The sequence below is a fragment of the Saccostrea cucullata genome, unplaced genomic scaffold, assembly GCF_032062105.1.
Source record: "Saccostrea cucullata isolate Sc308-1 unplaced genomic scaffold, CSIRO_AGI_Scuc_v1 ctg27, whole genome shotgun sequence".
Classification (NCBI taxonomy): Eukaryota; Metazoa; Mollusca; class Bivalvia; order Ostreida; family Ostreidae; genus Saccostrea; species Saccostrea cuccullata.
The window spans coordinates 717,446-734,535 of NW_026920935.1; the positions used below are offsets into that span (position 1 = coordinate 717,446).

At 34.8% G+C, this 17,090-nt stretch overlaps 1 protein-coding gene across 1 annotated transcript; it reads left to right on the forward strand.

The window, feature by feature from the left end:
• Positions 1–3,320: 3,320 nt before the first annotated feature.
• Positions 3,321–16,161, forward strand: LOC134258695 (mucin-2-like). Its single transcript, XM_062741235.1, has 17 exons — positions 3,321–3,552; positions 6,090–6,298; positions 7,249–7,335; positions 7,502–7,691; positions 7,880–7,983; positions 8,143–8,176; positions 9,018–9,108; positions 9,261–9,354; positions 10,711–10,788; positions 10,899–11,044; positions 11,144–11,184; positions 11,276–11,381; positions 11,487–11,654; positions 11,856–11,976; positions 12,338–12,463; positions 12,567–12,618; positions 14,294–16,161. The coding sequence occupies exons 1-17, from the start codon at positions 3,459–3,461 to the stop codon at positions 16,120–16,122; spliced, it is 3,570 nt and encodes a 1,189-aa protein (XP_062597219.1). The 5' UTR covers positions 3,321–3,458; the 3' UTR covers positions 16,123–16,161.
• Positions 16,162–17,090: the final 929 nt, after the last annotated feature.

Consider the following 17,090-nt stretch of genomic DNA (forward strand, 5'->3'; position numbering starts at 1 on the left):
AAAAGGTTTACAAAATATTAGACGGACAACATGACAAAAATAGATCGGCTCTCTAAATGGTTAAATCCATGCTGATCCCTGCTCCTTTTATTTCAGGTATCAAAGAGCAAGAACCGTTCCATTTCATCATTTTTGAAAAATCACCAGCATGCCTACCACCTACAGAATGTATTTTAAAGTAAGAACGTGTCTTAGATTATAAATACCTTGCCCGTTTTGGTCCTCGATATGGAAAAAATATTTCACCAAATGCTTGAATTCTTTGGATGTCCCTTGCCGAATTAGCAATTATCGATACGGAAAGGGTGCAAATCCGATAATCGCTGATAATGGCTCAAATGAGGTGCAAATTCTCAGAAATGTGCTTTATTATGGTAAACACCTTATGCAAAACTTGCAAAAGCTGAACATTTATTGTACTGGTAAAATATTTCAGGTTTTTTCTGGATTTTTTTTTCTTCAGATAACCTTGACAACTAAGTGAAAGTCCAATAAATATTGGTAGTAAACTCCCAATTGAATGGTAATGGGGAACTGAGATTTTCTAAATTCATTTTTCTTTTCTTACCTTGGTGCTTAAAGTGTAATATAAACTTTACAAAAATATACCAAAGCCAGGTAAATTTTATGAGGAAACGCAAAATGGTGAAAAATCAGAAAAATCACAAAAACTGATTTTTAGGTCACCTGAGTAAACTCAGGTGACCTATTGCTATCTGTTTTCGTCCGTCGTCGTCCGTCGTTCGTCGTGCGTTAACATTTGAACATTTTCAGCTTCTTCTCTGAAACCACTGAACCAATTTCAACCAAATTTGGCATATAGCATCTATGGGTGAAGGGAAACAAAAATTGTGAATTTCATGGTCCCTGCCCCCCTGGGGCCTGGGGGTGGGGCAAAAACCACTAAAATTAGTGCAATATTTATAAATCTTCTTCTTTACTCCTGGACATCAAGCAGTCAAACTGTTGGTATGATTGTGATCAGCAATAAGTCCTCTACCAAAATTGTGAAATTCATGGCCCCAGGGTCAGGGGTTCTAGTGCTAGGGCGGGGCTAAACAGGTTATATAGTGAAAATGCATTATTTCTTTGAAATTCTTCTTTTTTGTTCCTGGGCATTAGATAAACTAACCAAGTGCAAAGGTAAATTGAAAATGACCGCCTTTCCCAAAATTGTGAATTTCATGGCCCCAGGGTCAGGGGTTCTAGTGCTAGGGCGGGGCTATATAAATTATATAGTGAAAATGCACAAATTCTTTGAAATTCTTCTTTTCTGTTTGTGGGCATTAAATAAACTAACCAAGTGCATAGTTATGTTGAATAAGACTGCCTCTTTTCAGATTGTGAATTTAATGGCCCCATGATCAGGGGTTCCAGTGGTAGGGTGGGGCTATATAGATTATATAGTGAAAATGCAAAAATTCTTTGAAATTCTTCTTCTCTGCTCATGGGCATTAAATAAACTAAGCAAGTGCATAGCTATGTTGAATAATGCTGCCTCTTCCAAAATTGTGAATTTCATGGCCCCAGGGTCAGGGGTTCTAGTGCTAGGGCGGGGCTATGTATATTATATAGTAAAAAATGAATTATTTCTTTGAAAAATTTCTTCTTTGCTCCTGAGTATTAAATAAACTAACCAAGTACATAGTTGTGTTAAATAAGTCTATCTCTTCCAAAATTGTGAATTTCATGGCCCCTGGGTTGGGGGTTCTGGTGTTAGGGCGGGGCTTTATTGATTATATAGTGAAAATGCATAAATTCTTTAAAACTCTTCTTTTCTGCACCTGAGTATTTAACCAATGAACTATGAACATAGTTATGAGGAGGAAGGATGCCTCTTTGAGATTTTTGAATTTCAGGGTCCCTGGGTTAGGGCTTCTTGTGTTAGGGTGGGGCTCTAATGTTTATATAGTGAAAGTGCATGAATCCTTTGAAAATCTTTTCCTTTTTTGTTGGGTATAATGCCAAATGCTCTTAGTATATATTTGTGACAAAAAAACCTGTTTCTTCCAAAAATCGTTAATTTCCTGGCCCCTGGGACAGAGGTACTTTGAGGGGGGGATAGTCTGAAATAATTTAATGCTTTGAAATCTGCACTTTGGTATTAATTAACAGCATGATGAAATTAGATTTTTAAAAAAAATCCAAAATTTTGAAAGATATGGCCCCAGGGTCAGTGGTTCCTGTGGGATGGGGAGCTCAACTGTGGACCTGCGCTAACACAAGAAGCCCTGACCCAGGGGCCCTGAAATTCACTAAAAGTGGAAATGCATTTTCTCTTTGTTACTCTGATCTACCTCTGGGTATTAAGTAACCAAAATAAGCATGCTGAGTGTATAATTATGATAAGCAATGGTGTCCCTTTCAAAATTGTGAATTTCATGGCCTCTAGTTTAAAACATGAATCAAATTCAATTGTTGGAAAGTTGTGGCACGATACTCAGGTGACCTATAAGGCCCATGGGCCTCTTGTTACCATTTTGCTTTTCCCCATAAAATTCAATGGGTTGGTATGTATTTTTAAAGTTTATATTACACTTTTAGCACCAAGCTAACATATTCTGAAATTTGTTTTCATCTGTAAACCTCTACTGAGTGTGATTTGTCCATATTTGTAATTTTAATGAAATATTAATTAATATTTTCCAAGTCTATATCATTTTCCAAATCTAAGGAGAAAAAAATTCAAAGAATTATCCACTTTTCTAAACTTGTTGACATGATATTAAGTCTCCTCCCAAGGAAATAAATTCTAATAATCTAAGACCTTTGTTCTAAACTTATTTATATACAAATAGATTTATGTTAAAAATTATTGGACACGAGATACCAAGGTAACGGAAATCATTCTCAAAATATAAATCGTGTATAATAGCCATCCCACTCAAAGATACTGTGTGTCACAATATTACAATGTCCACGTAAGAACGTTGTAATACATGTCAAAGAAAAACACAGTTACACATTGGAATGCTGTTTTCCTATTTATAACGATAATCGCTGATGGTCTGATTAAAACGTCACATTTTCACTACGAGGGACAATTCGCTCAGACCAGCTTTTCACACCCTGGAGGCCAGGGGCCTTCTGTGTTAGGCATACACAGACGTAAAGAGTCAGCGACCCGTGACTATCAGATTAAAGATAATGTTTTTGTTTTATTGTCAGACTTACCATTACTGGGTTGGTCCAGTAATGGTCTGAGTTCATCCAACCGCATCCAGCGTAGTCTCATTTTAGCCGAGGGTACGTTAGATGGGCATTGAACGTATTATTAAAATCACCAATAAACAGGATGAGGTTTTTTACCCTCTGTGACTTACAATATATGGAGATAATGTGAATTTTAGAATTCTAATGTAAATTTTAGAATTCTTTTAGTGTTTCCCTTTTTAAGTGTTCAGCCAATAAATTTCGGATACACGAAATGAGTTGACAGAGGGTGATTTGGAATTAAGATGAATATTTTGTTTTTCGTAAGTCTTCTTTCCTTATCATGTGCATTTCCGTCCCAGTCCAGAAAACGAAATATTCAGGACTCTCTAACTGAAGGTTGGTGCCAACAAATGCATGTTCCAGTGTTAATGGTTTTACTCTAAATGGAATTTAATAATGAACGATTTAGAACTTACTTATTTCTTACAATATAAATAAACTGTGTAATATGTTTTGAATTCACCACATTTTAAAGTTTACTAGAGAAAAGAATATTGTAACACTTGCTTAAGTTTCATTGCTACTCTCATAAGAAAGATAACTCTTAATGGTATTAAATGTCTATTAAATCTTTATTTATTTTTCATATTAAAAATTTCTTTTTGTCCTAAAATGCAGTTCATTTTTAATCGTAATTGAAAATTCAGAGGGAATTTGGAATCTTAATTTTAAATAAAACTTTTTTTTTCAGAAAACGGCAATATTTTTCTAATAGACTTATATTGACTTATTGTCCAAACATTTCCTTAGCATAACATATGATGAAAACTCGATTGAATATCTTAATATGACATATAAAGATATATTTTTTAAAAAATATCAGTGTTCAGAGTTTTCTTAATACGGACTTTTGAAAGAAATCAAATTTATGCTAAAAGTATACACATAGTTGTAGTATAATTTAACAAGGAGTGTTATCTTTCTGATCACGGGGTAAATGAACTTTTAGTTAGTGACTAGTGGGGATGACCATGATATTTCGATAAACTTGCGTATAAAGGGAAAAGATTACCAATTATTTTCCCATAGAACTGTATAAGTAAGTAAGTAAGTAAATTATTTATTATAGTGACATGTGTATTGTTACAGTAATACAATATATTTTACAACAATAAGTTTAGTTTCTTACACCCGGCCCAAAGGACCTATATGTCACTGTTAATATTTTGACAATTCTTATATACAAAGGCACAGAATGAAGATAAATGATATTAGAATGTTCTTTTTATGAAGTTCTGGCGAGTTTTAAAAGCATCAAATATAAAATTTGCAGATTGTCTGGGAAATTTACATAAAATATCTGAAAAGAATGTGTAATCTAAAGACAAATCTGATAAATTTTTAAATCCTATTTTACGAAAGAAATCCTTTTAATTTCATATAATTTGCAGTGTAATAAAAAATGTTTTTCATTTTCGATTTCATTATTGTTACAAAACTGGCAAATTCTATGTTGGGGTGGCTCAGATTTATAACGTCCGGTTTCAATTCGGAGTGGTAATACACCGCAACGAAACATTGCCAATCTTATCGGTTTTGTCAAATCCATAGAAACGTAATCCTCCAATTTGTATTGATTTTTAAAGAGACGGTAAGTTCTTAGTTTGGGAATTTTTTGCAAAAGTCCATTTTGTTTCAATCTGTTGACAGAGGAGTCTTTTTGCAAGTTCTAAGCTGCAAATTGATAAATTTGTGTAGATATCTGGCATATTTAGAGAATCAAGAAGTAATTTAGTTTTTGAAGTCCAGTTCGTTTTGTTATTTTGTTCCCTATCCCATAGAAAAATTTTCTTTGTCAGACGGTCGTTTTCTAATATCATCAGACGATTCCATAATCGCAAGACGTTAATCTGCTGTCGAAAGTAGCATGGCATCCAGCCACATTCGCCTTGGATTGCAATCAATGGTGTGAATCGGTGTACTCCAAGAAAATACCGTAAGGCGCGGGACTGCACCATCTCTGTACAATAATAATTTGTGGTTCCCCAAACTCCGCTGCAGTAGTCCAGAATGGGAGCAACACAGTTGAGATATAACTTTTCAAACGTTTCGAATCCGACCATTTTGAGGGAGTGAATTTTAGATATCATAGATCCGAGAGCTCGTCCTCCAGATTTTCCTAAATTTTCCGCATTTCTCTTAAAATCACAATCCTCATCAAAGATTACTCCTAAATACTTGTAGAAAGGTTCATAAGTTAAATTTAAAGTATAAAAAAAACTTTTTGCCCTCTCAGTACCATACTAATTTAATTTCAGACAAATCCTAGGCATTATTTGAAACTTTAATCCAAGCACTTATTTTTTAAAAAGGCCAAAAAAATATGGGGTCCCATGGCGTTTATAGGTCAAAATTGCAGTTGTTTACAACTTATAGCTATCAGCATCTTCGCTAGATGAGCTATCAGCAGTAAATAAAACTTTGCCAAAAAAATTAACCCCCGATCCTACAATCTCTCCTGGTATTTCTACATTTCTGTAATATTCATACATTCAATCAATTATTTCAAACATTAATACTTTTACTTTAACATGAAAAAAAAAATTACATACCCCATTTCAGCCAATCAGGTAATACATACATGTACCTATTAACCAATCTACTCTACATTGTGTGTAACAAATAAAGCCATATGTTCATTCAGGGACACAATACTCTCATTCCATAAAGATAGCCTCAACCAAAATATTTAGAGCCATACTCATTCCAATGAGGTCAGTTCAAGCAAGGGCTATTTTCAAGAGATTCATCTAGACGTATTCCACCATCTAAACACAATAAACCATCTTTCAAATTTTTACTTGGCTCTATTTTTAATCAAAAATCAATCAAGGAATATTTTCTGTAATATTGTTTGAATATATTTTTTTCAGAATTAGTGCCAATTCAGATATTACTCACACAAGACCATGCTCGAAGGAAACGGTCGGCCCACACATTTCCGGATAAACTGCTCTTTAAATTCACCACCAGTGACGGCGATGTGCGATTAGATCTAACCAGAAATGATTTGGTCAAAGTTCCTCCAATTCTCTTGTGGACCGGCGGACGAGTGGTCAATGACACAAAATTTAGTTTACAGGTAGCTTTTACAATGTCTTAATATATTTCTATTTCTTTTTTAGTTTAACTTGCCTAAAGGTTTACCCGTCTACATGAATTTTGAAATTCCTTTTTTTCTCGTGTTTCATGATGATTGCATTTACCAAAAATACGAAAGATTATTTTGGTTTTTACAAGAATAGAACTTTAACTTAAAATAAAATAAATGGAAATAAGATAATGTATGTATAACATAGATGAATTCAAGTTGTAATTGGCGATAAGTTAGGTATTAATACCTTTGACTAACTTTTAAAAAAAGCCTTATCTCCGCCGTAAATACTTAAGTCTAGTTTTTAGGCTAGAAAATTGTTTTAAACTGACTTTTATATATAAATATAAACTTGACTCATTATTATGGATTGTATAATTATATGTACATATATATATTTTTGGACAGGTGCTTTTTACTCTGTTTGGTTATCTTTTTAGTTAGCAAGTAAGTTGGATTGTCAGGGACAAAAATTCAACTATATGCTAAATTGTTGTATTGAATTGACAGCTTTAATAAACCTTAAGGGGATGATTCCGTGTACCATAAATCAATTGCAATCACCAAATCACAAACGTGTTGGTGTTCATGTATGTAATTTGTGTTAGTAGGGATAGAGATCTTACATATGTATATTTTGTAGATTGTTATCTCTGACTTTGTTACAATTTACCAATAACAATCAAATCAGATCATGGTCCTTTTAATCTCTTTGGAAAAAACACCTTGAGTGATATTTTTATGGAATAACTAGTATGACGTTGCAACACAATTTTTTGCGACAAGTCTCAATGTTTTACAGATGTAAATTTTATTAAAAAAAAATAACAAATAAAACATTTTTTAACATAAAAAAGATATTTTTATCTAAACATATATTATATATACGTAAATATAATTAAGTCGATATAATACATGTTATTTTTTTCTTTTTTCAGAGAGATTTTGCCTTGTATCAAGGCACTGAAATGGGAGCCAATGCATTGGTGCGTTTTCCTGAAGATGACTATACAAGGTTTGAATTGGTAAGGTACCAACTTATACGAGTAGCTCTTGAATTTGTGGCCTTCAAATGACTATTAATACCATGTGCACAGATTCTATGCATTTGAAAGTAGAATATGTTTGTCTTTTCTCTGAGTCTAGTTAATGAAGACCTTTCTACAAATTTTGCAATATACTTTGTTTCAGCACGCAAACTACATCATCGGGACAGATTTTTACTCCATTGAACCGGTGACTTCCAGAACGAGGCGGTCTGTTAAGATCGTGGAACCCCCATTCTCCAACACCACCCCTCACCCTGCCACTATCCGGATCCACAATGTACTGAGGCTGGAAAAGGATTCCCTCGACTTCGGGAACGATATGTTTATTATTAGTAGGCAAACCTCGAATTTAGAAACATGGATTAGATTAGAGACTTGGTTTTCGTTCAAAACTATGATAGGGGTTAATTCATCCGTATCAACCCTTCCAACTAACATAGTTGTTTAACAGTGTAAAGGTTGCTTTGTCATTGTACAATTTAAGGAAAATGCTCAGTGTACAGTTCTTTTCATTCTATAGACAACGAACCCTCTCAGTCGGATGGACTAAGACCACAGAGGGTGATGGAGGGTTCCATGCCTACATCATCCACGCAAGGACCATTTATCATAGATCCCGGCATGGTAAGTTTTCTTTCACCAATGGAAATAACAAATATTTTATATTTGTATCTGATGATTCAATGATTATTGATTTTTTTTTTTACTAATTATAATTTCATTGGAAAAAAAATCAACATAATATAACATCACCGGAAGTAAAAGATTTGTTTGTTTTTACAGGGGTTCAGTGAAAGGAAAAGAAGAGAAAGCAATGGTAAGAAGGAAGAATAATTTGATTGATTGTTTGTATGTTGTATTAAGTCCTGTTCCAAAACTTTTCACGCGTATATAGAGACGTCGAATGTTATTAAGGCGGGTTGGACTCTAAAGATATCAGTTAAGGTCATACGCAACGTAGTTTGAACTTTATTTGGTTCTTCACTGGAGTTGAAGAGTTCCACTAAAGGAAGGACACGTGTGCAATATTTTTAATGTCTATATATGGATTTGTACACCTCTTCTAAAACAATTCTTGATGAAAAAACATCTGGAATTTTTGCTTTGTAATTTTTATACATTTTTTTTTTGAATAATGCAAAGATTTTCAAAATTTGATATCTTTTCAAAACCCCTGGTAACGCATGCTGATTTTTTGTCCAAGAACATGTGATGGTATTATAAATTTAAATTTAGAATATCTTGGAAAAATATCAGTAGGTAAGGTACCTTGCGTATGTCAGTGTATAAACCGGCAAATAAATTGACATAAAGAGAACAGCGTCATTATGATTTGCTACGGAGCACTGCTGTTTTGTGGATCTCCGATCATTTGTATTTTTCATGATTTTAGGCAAAATATCGTTTATCACTTTTTGCTTCATTTTATACATCCGTGGATCCTTAATGGGTTTTTTGAGCTCAGATGAACGTTTTAAAGGCTCTTTTACCTCTGGTTGAGATTTAGATACTCAGTAATTGTAATTTTCTTGGAATGCGAAATATGTTTTCTAGATAAAGCCAGGAAAGCGTAAGATATTTTAGACTTATTGTGACAGTGACTTTCAGAAGATTTGTGACAGTGACTTTCAGAAGATATATATAATTTTCTTGCATAGAGTTTGCAAAGAGCCACAGATGGAACAAAAGAAGTACTAATCAGTTGTACGTGGAGTACTTGGTGTGTGTAGACTACGCGAACTTCATCATGTGAGTACTATCAAAGTCAATACGTAGTGTGTGCAGAGTAGTGAACTTCATCATGTGAGTGTTTATGAAATCAGTACTAACATCTAGAAATCACATGGTAAAAATGTAAACGTATTAAAATCATGTGTACTAATACTTTTGTTACGTTACAGCTGGAAGTCCATGTCAAATGCAACCAATGACAACCAAAGAAATGAAGAAGCCAAAAATGCAATAACCAAATACTACCTCTATCTTGTAAATGGGGTAAGACAGTTGACATCTATGTTTTTTCATAGTAAGGGGTGTTAAGAAAGTTCGTTCCAGGATGAAATATTTTCAAAAATCCTTCGGTTTTTTTATTTTTACTGAGAGAGTACAGCTTTTATTGTAGTTCAGAGTATAAATTTTAGCCAAAGGAGGCGTACTACTCAAAGTTATATAGGAATTAAGAACCAAAACAAAAACAACAAGCCATGATTCATCAATTTTCAAAACGCATTTCAAAGTAGTGCTTAACTAAAGCGATGAATTTTCAAGTCAGACAAAATCACAAGAGTGTGCTTTAGATTTCTAGCAATTCATTTCTAGCAGGAACTTATAGGATTTTTCTTCCATATGAAAATATATATAACATCTTTAAAGCTCGAATGATAGAAGTGCTGGTCATTTTGAGTGAAAATAAAGGACAATTTACTGCTTTTTCTTCATATCTTATCTTGCATCAGACAAGCTGATGAGCGTAGGTATATAAGAACGATAGATCACTTTTCAATAGAATAGAATTGTCGTTTTGGAATTTTTCACAGATTTGATAATTTTTGCTTAATGTTTGAAAGGATGTTTTGACCTGTGTGCTTAATATATTTCACAAATATGCGTTATCCCTGATTTTTCTGAACAGACATAATCTGTTTTAATACCTGCCCTCCCCTTATGCTGTTGATCTAAGTGTAAATTTTATGTAAATTCTCTTTTTTCAAATGTATTGTTATCACCCGGTGATGAGAAAAAATGAGATCACCCTTTGGGTATCCGATGAACTTATGCCATAAAAAAAACATCCGACTTGATTTAACAAAAGACAGTTAAAACCTTATAAGTAGCAAGAATGGACTCTATAAACATGAAATATCACAAATTGTAAATATCTTCTCATCGTATTTCTTTTTGAAAATAAAAGAAAAATGTGGAACGAACTTTCTTAACACCCTTTATATATTACTAATTCAATTATTCAATAACAACCATGTTTTTTTCTAACATAATGGGATGAGAGTACCTACAAAGTCCTTCTATATAAATATATACTATATATGTCTATTCTTATGAATAAAACAATATGTATTACCTTTCAGTGGTAAATAAGGTATTAGTCTATATGAAATGCTTCCACAAAAGACATGCAACATCGTTTTTTAAGGGCGGGGATGGGGGAGGGGGTTTTGAAAATTTACTTTAAAAACTTGACAAGCAAAAAAGGAAGATTTCTAACTCGAAAATCCTATTTCGCCTTGGGGAGTGGATTTTATGTTACAAGAGGGCAACTATCAAAGTTTGTTACTTATAAGTGGGTATCCCACTCCATTCATCTTAGATTGATATTTTAAATTATTTTTGCAGATAGACACCCGATTTAAGACGGCGCAGACCCCTCAGGGCGACTTACGTGTGGCTATAGCTGGAATTGTACTGGCAATGGTAAGCGCAACCTTAAAATGAATGCATCAGCGTTATGTTTAAAGAAAATACGGTAATTGAAAAGTATGGTAGTTATAGAATCTACTACAAGATAGACCTGTTGCTTTTAGGACCAGAAGTCGTCCAATTGGACAGAGAACAATGTGATTAGTGGGAATAAGGTGTATGATGGAAACACTCTGATGGATTTCGCCATTTGGTCCAATGCCCAGAAATCGGTGTTACCAAGACACGATCATGCTGCTTTGTACACGGGGTAAGATTCCTGCAAACTCTCCAAGAAATAAAGAAACATGATGATGAAATAAAATGATGATGAATATCATTGTTTTTATTTGTGTGCGTTTTACCACAGGTATAATCTGGCAGAAACATCGACAGATGACAGAACTATAGGTAAGAATCTTCCCTTTCTTTTGTAAAATGTTGACATTATATAGGCTATACTAATGTATTGACCAATGCTTACCAATATCTAATGTTTCAGGTATTGCCTATCTGTCCAGGGTATGCAATTCTTACGCAGCATCCGTTAATGAGGAAACATTTAATGCCATCGCCATTCACATAGGTGCTCACGAGCTTGGTCACAGGTGGGGAAAATGTTGTTTATACAATTACTTCAAATTTTATCAAGTTTTTGTCTCCGTTGATACCAGGAAGTTCACTAGCATAACATTTTTCTCTTTTCTTTCTAGCATTGGTGCATCACATGACACGGGGGCGTGTCCGTCCAGTAATTTTAATTTAATGGCGGGAATTTTACCAAATCCCGCCAATCTTAGTCCCGATATGGCGCTAAACACGTACAAATTCTCGGCTTGCTCAAGAGCAGCAATTGGGACCTACGTTAGCGGTTTACTTGAGTAAGATATATCCAACATCCCCGCATAACAAATCTGTCTTTTGCACACAATTGCAACAAAACCCCAACAATAATGCTTGTTCAGTTACAAAATATAAAACCTTTTATCGTTTTTTTTTTCAAGCGTTACGTTCTTGTCAGGTTGTGATTTTGCTATCAGGTGACAGCTAGAAAGTGACATTCAGATTTCTTTCTCCTTTAGAAATTGTTTGAGTAACATGCCACCATACTTGGATGTGGTCACTCGAGAGAGCCAAGCCTTCACAGCAGACGAACAATGCGCGATGACGTATGCACCATCTGTTGGTTCCACAGTCTGTCGGGTATAACTTCATAAACTTAATACTTGTACTTTAAATGTCGAAGAACAAACTCTGAAATAAAGATTTGAAATTAAAAGTTTGGGTCCAGTTTGGTGCACACATCCAGAAACGAAACAAAGTTAATCCGGAATAAATCGGGTGAATGAAAGTGTCTACGTGTAAAAGAAAATTCAAAACGCATTTATTGGTTAACAAAATCTAGAATAGGATACCGGTAGTCTGATGAAATGAATTAAATGTGGATATTGAGTTAGTCAGTGTAAAAATATTACTTACAGAGTTACTACCGATATGATTCATCTGGATATTAAATGCTATTATCATAGGCATAAATGTTTTACAAACATCTCTTGTTTTTCAGGAAACGTATACTGGTACTATACTCAAGTGGTCAGAAATTTGCCACAAACTACGATGTCGTATTCCAGGAAGTACTTCATGCTCGGCCCATTTTACGTTTGATGGAACCCCATGTGGTAATTACAAGGTAAACTGACTTCTGGTGAATTCTACCCTCTTGTAAATATGTGATTCCTTTGCAAAATTTTGACTTGATTCGAGCCTCATTCTTTTATGTTTCTTTGATTTAGTGGTGCCAGCTTGGACAGTGTGTCAGTTCTACAAAAGCTCTGGATGTGCCAGGTAAGGCAACCAATACATTGAGGCATGATGATCCCCCTTACCCTCCCCTCCCAAATAAATTGGAGAATATGTGGTTGTCGATTTACCTCTTTTTTGAAAGTAAACACAGGGGAAGGTTTGTCCCAAACGTTTAAAGACAGGCCAAACGATTATGTTTGTTTGTTGCAAAACAATATTCAAAACGATATTGTGTTAGATATGTGAGAAAGACATTTGACGACTTCATTTGCAGGAAACTCAATTCAGAGTAGGCATTGACGTCATCATTCCTGTTTCTGAAGCACTTTTTTGCAAATTTGCGCAGATTTTTTTGTCCTGATTTAGCTGATATCAAATTGTATTTATCAGATACCTCAGATTTTGTTCCTGTGCCGTGAGGCCATATCAGGCCTTTTTGTACTCCGATATGTAAAATGACAGTCATGCAAAACTTGGTAAGTATTCTTTAAATGTTTAGCAACCCTCGAAGATGTTTCCCTTGAAAACGTACTAGAATATGGTAAACGCAAAGCCCCCCTCCATCCCCCACCCACCAAACTTCCAAGACACACGCATACATTTATACCTATACATTTTGTACTTTTTAAAATTTTTGAAATTTCCTTTACTCCTTTTCATACGTATTTTGTTTTTGTCCAGAATCTCACTTGCCCATTCCGTTGTGAAACTGCCTTTGTAGTTTAATAGGGCTATGCAATAACATCGATATTCCAATATATTGCGATTCGTGACATAAAATATCGTATTGCAATACTAAATACTGTATATAATTATACCGATATATCGGCAAAATGCTAAGGCTTTAGATTTATAGGGTAAAATATGAAATTTAAGATGTCAGAACCGTTTTCAATTGAACAAACGGTAATTGCTTCTGTTATGTGGTTGCATTTTGATGCCAAACTGAAGTGAAATCAACTTTTAACTTTTTTGTTACAATTAATATGAGTTTTAAACACTATGCTTATAAATGGAGGTAATTAAATAAAACAAGCATTCTGAGAGTATTGCATAAGCAATACATGTCCCCTATCGGGTTCCTTTTTTTCTTCAGGATGTCATTTTATAATACCCGGTATGCAAAAGTTATGACCAAGGTAAAACTGCTGAATGTTGAGGTTTTGAATGCCTTTAAACTAATAAAATAATCCACATAAAGACGAAAATTCAGCTCATTTTTCAACTCTTTTTCTCGCTTCATATTTATCATGTTGACCATCGGAATTTAGCGCAGCACGAACCCGATCTTAAACCATTTTGAAAAATTAAAAATGCCATAATTCTGTCAAAAATCAATGAAGCAAAACGAAATTCAAACTTGATATGTAACTCATCAAGATACACTCGCATACCAAAATTCAGCCCAATATCTGCAAGCATTTAGAAAAAAAATGCGGAAAACCAAGTAGGACAGCTAGACAGACCGACGGATGGACGGACGGACGGACAGACGGAAGGACGGACAGACACAGAGGAAACCTATAGTCCCCTCCAGTTTCATCGGTAGGGGACTAACAAGACAAGAGCATTTAAATATTTAAGTATTGCAATACATTATAAAATCGCAATACAATTCCAAATATCGAAATACAAAATCTTCATCCGATACACAGCCCTATTAAAGTTTAACGGATCTTTCTTATGATTTTTAACTCTTCTTTATATCAATTCGCAGACAACTGTCCACTGGGTGATGACCCCAGCTATAACTGTGATGTCTCTCTGTGTAGTCAGTACTCGCAAAATGTCCGAGAGGGGAGTTGTTGTCACACATGTTTAATTGGAACAACAACTACTAATATACCAACGACCTCGACACCAACTACAACAACAACACCAACAACAACAACAACGCCTACAACAACAATGCCACCTACAACGACCAGGACACTTACTACAACAATAACACCTACAACAACAACAACGCCTACAACAACAATGCCACCTACAACGACCAGGACACTTACTACAACAATAACACCTACAACAACAACAACACCCACTACAACAACAACGCCTACAACAACAACAACGCCTACAACAACAACAACAACGCCCACTACAACAACAACACCTACAACAACAACAACAACGCCCACTACAACAATGCCTACAACAACGCCTACAACAACAACGCCCACTACAACAACAACGCCTACAACAACAACAACGCCCACTACAACAACAACACCTACAACAACAACAACAACGTCCACTACAACAACGCCTACAACAATGCCTACAACAACAACGCCTACAACAACAACAACGCCCACTACAACAACGCCTACAACAACAACAACGCCCACTACAACAACAACACCTACAACAACAACAACAACAACAACGTCCACTGCAACAATGCCTACAACAATGCCTACAACAACAACGCCTACAACAACAACAACGCCCACTACAACAACGCCTACAACAACAACAACGCCCACTACAACAACAACACCTACAACAACAATGCCTGCAACAACTCCGACCACTACAACACCGACCACAACAACAACAACGATGTCTTCAACAACTCTGCCTACAACAACGATGACGTCTACAACAATGTCTTCAACAACACTGACCACTACAACAACTACAACCACAACAACACCTTCAACTACATCAACATCTCTTACAACAACAACGACGACGTCTACAACGACAACAACACCGACAACTACAACAACACCAACAACAACACAAACTACAACAACACCTGTAACAGCAACAATGCCTACAACAGCAACAGAGACTACAACAACACCAACAACAACAATGCTGACTACAACACCAACCACAACTATTAAACCAACCACAACACCTGCAACTACATCAATGCCAACGACAACAACATCATCAACCACAATACCACCAACTCAAACTACATCAACACTAACAACAACAATTTCATCAACAACACCAACCTCAACATTAACTTCATCAACTCAGACCACAACATCAACCCCAACTACATCATCTAAAACACCAACCACAACAATGGTACAGACCACCACAACAAAATCACCTTCTACAACATCACCAACAGCAATATTGACAACCACTGAAAAAATACCAACCATCACAACACCAATATCAACAACATCAATGCCAACACCGACAACTACCACAGCACCAATTAAAACAAAATCAACCACAATTACATCAGAAACACCTACCTCAACATCCGTACCTATCACAACAAGCGACCACACAACCACAACAAAAGCAACCACACCAAGCACAGTGACAACAACCTCACCCATAATAAAAACTTCAAAAACAACCTTCACAGCAACTTCATCACCTAAACCAACAATGACCAGTCCCCCAACCTCTGTACCAACCTTACAAACAACAGAACAAACATCAGAACAGACAACCATTGAAACAACCACAGACAGCACTGATGATGTGATAATTAATTTTATGCAGCAAGCCAACTTCTATCATTTAACAAAAATAGCTTTATTTCAAGCACTTGTAGCCAACATTGTGTGACTTGATAAACTCAATTCCATTATCTACATACAAGTAACACAGCCAACTTTTTTCTTAATTTAAATACAATTTGAGTAGTTTAGTATGATGTGTCTTTCAGTTGAACTAAAATTGCTTGTACAGTAAATGTATTTGCTCAAATTTATAATTTTTGAAATATCAATTTTTATTTTTGTGAAATAAAATGAATATACGCCATTGTTTGGTATAAAATGTTCAACAATAATGCTGAAGAAAACAGGCTCTTAGAGAATTATGATTTTTTTTTGTTTTACAAACAAGTGATTTAGTTCAAGGGTAGTTTGTCATAATTTATTGGGGGGGGGGGGGGGAATGACAAATCATTTTAATATAATTTGATAAACAATTGCAATACATGTACTTTATTTTTTTTTCTTTTAAAGTACAATTAATAGAATAAAAATTATACCATTTATCATCCATAATGAATTGCTATTTGACTGGTCACGTGTGTACTAGTGTGGCAATATGGACCTTGAATATCATAGCTCATTTATCACAGCTTGCTACACAGAGGTAAGTTAGGGAAAAAAGTGTATATGAAGTAATTGAACTTTTCCTGCCTGATGATTCCACAGTTTACAGAATATCAAATGTGATAATGATTTAGATTCAGCCACAATGTGCAAAGAGGGATAACTACATGATTAGTATTAACATTTATTTTAAAATAAATACTGCATTTATATTGACCATTTAATTAAATGTTATTCTAATGGTGTTAAGGGTAACAGCATACTAAAGTTTCAATTTCTCCATCCGCTATTAATCCGTAATCTTGATAATCTTGACTTGGTAATTCTTAATAATAGTCAAGGCCATACCAAACTCTTGAATAAAATTTAATTCATTCCTTTAGTCTGAACACAATTGAACCAACTGTCAGTCAGGTAAGTGCCCATGCAACCAAGAGAAAATAAAATATCTTTCTGATAGGGTAAAGTCAA